Source organism: Limanda limanda, chromosome 13 (assembly GCF_963576545.1).
Source record: "Limanda limanda chromosome 13, fLimLim1.1, whole genome shotgun sequence".
NCBI lineage: Eukaryota > Metazoa > Chordata > Actinopteri > Pleuronectiformes > Pleuronectidae > Limanda > Limanda limanda.
In genome coordinates, this window is record NC_083648.1 from 18925235 (window position 1) to 18931017 (window position 5783).

The 5783-nt window shown below is 39.3% G+C and overlaps 1 protein-coding gene across 1 annotated transcript; it reads left to right on the forward strand.

The window, feature by feature from the left end:
• Positions 1 to 257: 257 nt before the first annotated feature.
• LOC133017666 (leptin receptor gene-related protein) lies at positions 258 to 3787 on the forward strand. Its single transcript, XM_061083808.1, has 4 exons — positions 258 to 367; positions 730 to 805; positions 1847 to 2033; positions 2240 to 3787. Exons 1-4 carry the CDS (start codon positions 352 to 354, stop codon positions 2357 to 2359), a joined length of 399 nt encoding a protein of 132 aa, XP_060939791.1. The 5' UTR covers positions 258 to 351; the 3' UTR covers positions 2360 to 3787.
• Positions 3788 to 5783: the final 1996 nt, after the last annotated feature.

Below are 5783 nucleotides of genomic sequence, written 5' to 3' on the forward strand. Positions count from 1 at the left end.
CACATCCATGTGTTGTTTAAGTGGTTAAATGCATCTAAATAGACATTCACACTTAGTTACAGAAAAATCATGCGTCATGTCATCCACCCATATAATATTATGTAATGTTATGTTATGGGGGATAATGAATAACAAGAATTAAAAATAAAGAATAATCAGATGTATAAACCATTCACTTATGCTGCCAGGTAAGTGATTCCCGGCCGGCTGCTAAACTGTGCACTGTCGCTTTAAGGCGGTCACATGACAACAGAGCATGAAGCAGGAAGTGGGTTCATCAGGAAGAAGAAGGGACTGAGCACATAAACAACGAAGGAACAGAAACTAAATTCAGGTCACAGATTCATCGCCATGGCCGGCATCAAAGGTATTTTACTTACTGCGTCAGTGAACCAGTTGAACAGTGAAGCGTTACGTTTGTTACGCAGACGTTGTTTTTGTGCGTCGGTGCTTCAACAACTTTGTTCAAGTGCTTTGAGTTGTTTAGAAAGCTGCGCTGAATCACGTCGACAGCAACAACTGTGCCCCCGGGGACATCACGACCCGTTATAAGATTTCTCATTCCCACTGGGTTATCCACCAGTTTGTCGGTGGTTTTCCACAGTCAGTGATCTCCCCTGAGTCACGGTCACTTCACAACAAGTGTCAACAACCTGTATTGTTTCTAATTGTTAAGTTTGGACAGGAAGCGTCTGTGATCATGTGTAACTAATGCTTGTCTTCTCTCAGCACTGGTTGGTTTGTCCTTTAGTGGAGCTATTGGACTCACGTTTCTCCTCCTGGGCTGTGCACTGGAACAGTACGGGTATGTTCCTCTGAATAACCACACATTTCAGTATTGTTATTATTATTTTATAGGCTAAATTTAAACATTAAACATGTTTTATTACTCTAAGATATAGTGCAGTTGTTTGACATGTTTTATTGTGTCTTAATGGGATATTACAGATATCTAACATGTATTATTGTGGCCTAAAGGAATATCACATATATTTAACATGCTTTTACTGTGTCTTAATGGGATTGTGCCATCGTTTAGGTATTATTGTGTCCTAGGGGTACAGCTATTTAATATTTGTAGTATTCTGTCTCAGAGTGATAGCCAAGCTATTTAACATGTATCATATGCTCATTTTATCATTTGCACAGATTTCAAACATGTATTATTGTGGCCTAAAGGAATATCACATATATTTAACATGCTTTTACTGTGTCTTAATGGGATGGTACCATCGTTTAGGTATTATTGTGTCCTAGGGGTACAGCTATTTAATATTTGTAGTATTCTGTCTCAGAGTGATAGCCAAGCTATTTAACATGTAACATATTTTCATTTTGTCATTTGCACAGATATCTAACATTTATATTTATGTCTAAAAAGGATAGTAGAGGCATTTAAAATCAAGTATCATGTCTAAGGGGATAGTACAGACAGTCCTGCTTGTCAGGTGACTGTGTATTTGAAAGTAACAAAAGCAGTTATCAAAAATAGCCCAGTCCAAGACTCCAAGGATTTATTTTAGGGACTTTTAGGTGGAGGTTTTAAAAATATTGACCAGAAATATGCCAATCCTACAATGTTCATAATCCACACTGACATGACACTTTTAAAAGGATGATATATTTCAGACTTTGTAAATCTCCTTCAAAGTCACAATGACATGCTTTGTTTTTCCCCAAGCTTAATTGTACCTTATATGATAGATAAACAGTGTTTCACTTGCAAAATCTGTAGAGTGTCCATTTACATGTTCATTTTTTTTTTTTTAATGTGACAAGCTGCAAACTCATTGTCTGTCATCAAATGCAAGCCGCCCCTTCAACTGTTCCCAATCTGTTTTGGCAGGGTATATTGGCCGCTTTTCGTCCTGATTTTCTACGTGCTGAGCCCCATCCCGACCTTCATCTCCAGACGCCTCAGTGACGAAGGGGACTCCTCCAGCAATGCGTGCAGAGAACTGGCCTACTTCTTAACAACTGGCATCGTCGTTTCATCTTTCGGGCTCCCTGTTGTCTTAGCCCGCACTAGCACAGTGAGTTCTCTCTACCCATGTTGAAAGGCTCATGTTTTCTATTTCTTAATATACATCTATGCCATATGCACCACATCAGATATTATTAATTTGTCCTACACTATATCGTAATAAAAATGTTAAACCTGTATGCCAACACTCTGGCAATAGTGTTGTGAAAGTAAATAGATGACTTCAAACATATTTTGGATATTTCTCTCTCACAGATCCAGTGGGGTGCCTGCGGTTTGGTGATGACAGGAAACGCCGTCATCTTCCTCACCATCCTCGGCTTTTTTGTCGTGTTCGGAGGCAGCGGCGATGACTTCAGCTGGGAGCAGTGGTAGAGTGCTGCTGGACAGTGAAAAGAGAGAAAGAAGGAAGGATGGATGGATGGATGGATAAAGTGGTGGGTAGGTGGATAACTGAATGGATTAGGCGCAGACTAAGGAGAATATGTGTCCTGCACTCAGTGGAGATAATGATCAGGCTGCAAAATGTCAAATTTACCGGGCATGTTATCAGGCTGACTTTTATGTTGGGGAATATAAAAGAGAAAGTTATGGACCCGGTTAATGTGCCTTATGTCTGGAACCAGGGACAGACCGCTTCCTATACCCTGCCTATGCTTTACCACCACCACTGTCCACCTTAACCCGTGTATTTTAGCTTGTCTTGCCTTTGTTTCAACCTGCAAACCCCCTTATTCATTGCAGTTGCCTGCTTTTTTATTATGCTTCAGTTAATCAATATCCTAAAGGGATACTCACACTAAAAAATAACCCTATTTTAAAGCACACCACAAAGCTGCATTATCTGTCCTCACTGTTCAAGGGGGAGGTGGCTGTACCTAACTATGGTTTGCGTATCATAAGCACTGTTTAAGTGTAAAGGCACGGCAAGTTATCTACCAAGGCTATCTGACAACTAGTTGTAGGACTCGTAATCAGGTAAAAATATATATTTGTATTTTGGAAATGCATGTTTTGGCCTTATTTGGCCTCACATTTTGTTTTGGTGCAATTGTTTACATTCTCACCAAAGATCATTTTAGACTGCAAAAATAGAGCATGTTCCCCGCTGAACTGTAGGTGCAGTAACATGATAATCAAAAAGTCAACAGAGGCCTTTGAGGAAACATCGTTATGTTCGCATCGTACATTTAGTGTTCAGTGAGTGTGTTGAACGCATGTTCATGTGATATACCTGCAGGTTACAAAGAAATTCATAAATGACAACAGATCATGTTTTCAGTTTATAAATGATATTTTTCCATGTTGAATGGTAAATATTGTACATGTTTATCTTTTTAGGCGAAGAGTATGTTTTTCTTCCTAATGGAGACGGCGTAACCTGCAAACTCAGTCCTAAGTGCCTGTACAAATTGTTGATAGCAGAAGTCACTGTTTCGAGATTTGACGCTTGTTGTTTTGTGTTTCATCTTCAGGGGCCATTGAAATCTATAAGTGTAAATCAATATAACATCCTCCTGTTCTGTTCCAATGTCGTCAGTTACCATTATTCAGGAGATTCTGTTCAGTTTCCTGTAAAATGCTGATCATCTCAATATGCAAATTCTCTACAAGGAAAGCTATAATTCTGTGATTCTCACAACTGACATGTTCAAATGGAAGTTTGATCTTTCTAGTGTGCCTCTCGTAGCAACACTTTTAAAACACTAACAAGTGGTGAAACGCTCTCAAAGGTAATTTTATTAGCTCCCGACTGCATTTTGTTTTCTAACATTGATTAAACTCTCTGTATAGTAAAACAAATGAATGGGCTCTGTCTGTTTAACTGCTGACCATGTGGTCAGTGAAGTAGACAAACAACTTGGTTTGACCTCTGTAAAGCTCATCTCTGTCCTCTGCTGCTGGATGAGGATGATGCTTACAAATAGACGTCTGCACATTATATATACAATGCAGGAGCCAACTGGGACCATCCTCAGTAGCTGCCTCCCATGAGACTCAGACTGGAGAAGAAGGAGGCTGTGTGTGGGCCACTGGTTTAGTCTGGTCTGACTTTGCTGGTGAATCTATGGTCTGACTCACAAAGAGTTCAGGTGTGAACAGCTGCTAAATAATTTAGATATTTTGCAATATTCAACAAGCAGAATGTAAAACAGCTCAATGTTTTTGCCTTGTAGCTGATAATTGTCACTGAAAGAGATTTCATTTTCGTCCCTGTTTGTTTTGCTCTTTGCATGAAGATTCAAATTTCAATCTACGACATTGCCCGTTGCCAGAAAGCTGCAAAACAAAAAATTGATTAAAAAGTCTAAATTATCTAGTCAAGCTTAAATAGACAGGGATAGAAATAAAGCTTGCAGCTGCAGCACACTTCAGTGGTTTAATTTGACTCTGTATTCACGTGTGTCAGGAATGCACTGAAGCTGCCACACTAATTTGTGAGTGGAGGGGAGTGTATTTCTCCCCCTTAAACAAAAGGAGTATGAATGAACATGCCAGAGAGACGTTAGTAAAGGTTATTTTTATTTTTGGTTATTGGTTTGTTTTTTCATCAGCAGGCCTAATCAACTTTGAGCAGATCCAGTCATAGATCAGGTCTTTTTTTTAGTTAAACTTTACAAAATTTGGGATTACAATATCAACTATTTCCCAGGGAATATTCCATGGATCTTGATTTAAACAAAAAAAATCATTATGAGAACTGATATTTATGAGCATGTGCAATTTAATGCAGCCGGAATTTGGTGGTGGTCATATGTGATCTACTGAGTATCATTCATTTGTTGGTTCCTTGGTTTGTTTGTCAGCAGAATAATGCAAAAATCACTGAATAAATCATCTTTTGGCTAACAAGCCTTTATATCCAGAGATGTAGCTCTGATTCCCACAAATATTCAAAAGGACATCACATAGTCCAGACATGGTTTGTTGCAGATGGACTCATCTCCCTGGTGGTTGTCGGCAGACGTTATTCTGATGCCAGGGCGTCAGCGAGATGAAAAGGGCCAAGTACAACTAATATGAATACGTGCCAGAGGAAGGATTGACACATTTTTTCCAACTGAGGTTCTCTGCAGGGGATTTCCATGCCAAGTTTCCACTCCTGGGCCAGTAGGTGTGAGATGAGGTCCGTCCAAAACAGCGAGGTGGCTGTGGATCAAGACAAGCCATCTGTTTACTACACGTTTCAATGTGGAAAGATGGGGATTGATTAACCCTGACTCTGTTATTTACATGAATGTAATTCTGATGTTGACACAAACACTCACTGTACTCTGGCTCACATAGGGAACACTGATGTCACCTGAATATGAGTTTTACTATATCACACAACACAACATATAATTTGACACTTTGATGGGCTGTATTTGCTCAGAGAGAGGAATGCATAGAAAGTGATTAAGTCACACTACTTTTACAACACACTCAACAAATATGTGTGATTGAGAGTAAAAAATATGAAGGTGAAGATGACGATGGAGATAACAAAGACCGCAGAGACACCCATTCAACTCTGTTCCCGGACAGCTGTTGCCTGGCAACAGCTACAGCATCAAAATTGTTCCAAGACAATTCTGAGTCTGGCCTTGGACAACACATAGCGTTACACAGTTTAGAGTGACAGGGCTCAGTGCACCACACCTCACACTAGTAGGACAATGCATCACTGTTCAATACAATTCAGTCTCCATCACAAATCTACACAGGTTGAGAACATTATATATTTAAGTGACTTCTTTTAAATCGCTTGTTAAAATCCCAGACTTGAATTAATGTAATGTCTTTAAAAAAAAAAATT

Excerpts from the sequence above, each read along its gene's own strand:
- LOC133017666 (XM_061083808.1), top strand. Across the intron at positions 806-1,846 it reads TGTGCACTGGAACAGTACGG|GGTATATTGGCCGCTTTTCG; the intron begins GTATGTTCCTCT and ends CTGTTTTGGCAG. Across the intron at positions 2,034-2,239 it reads TCTTAGCCCGCACTAGCACA|ATCCAGTGGGGTGCCTGCGG; the intron begins GTGAGTTCTCTC and ends TCTCTCTCACAG.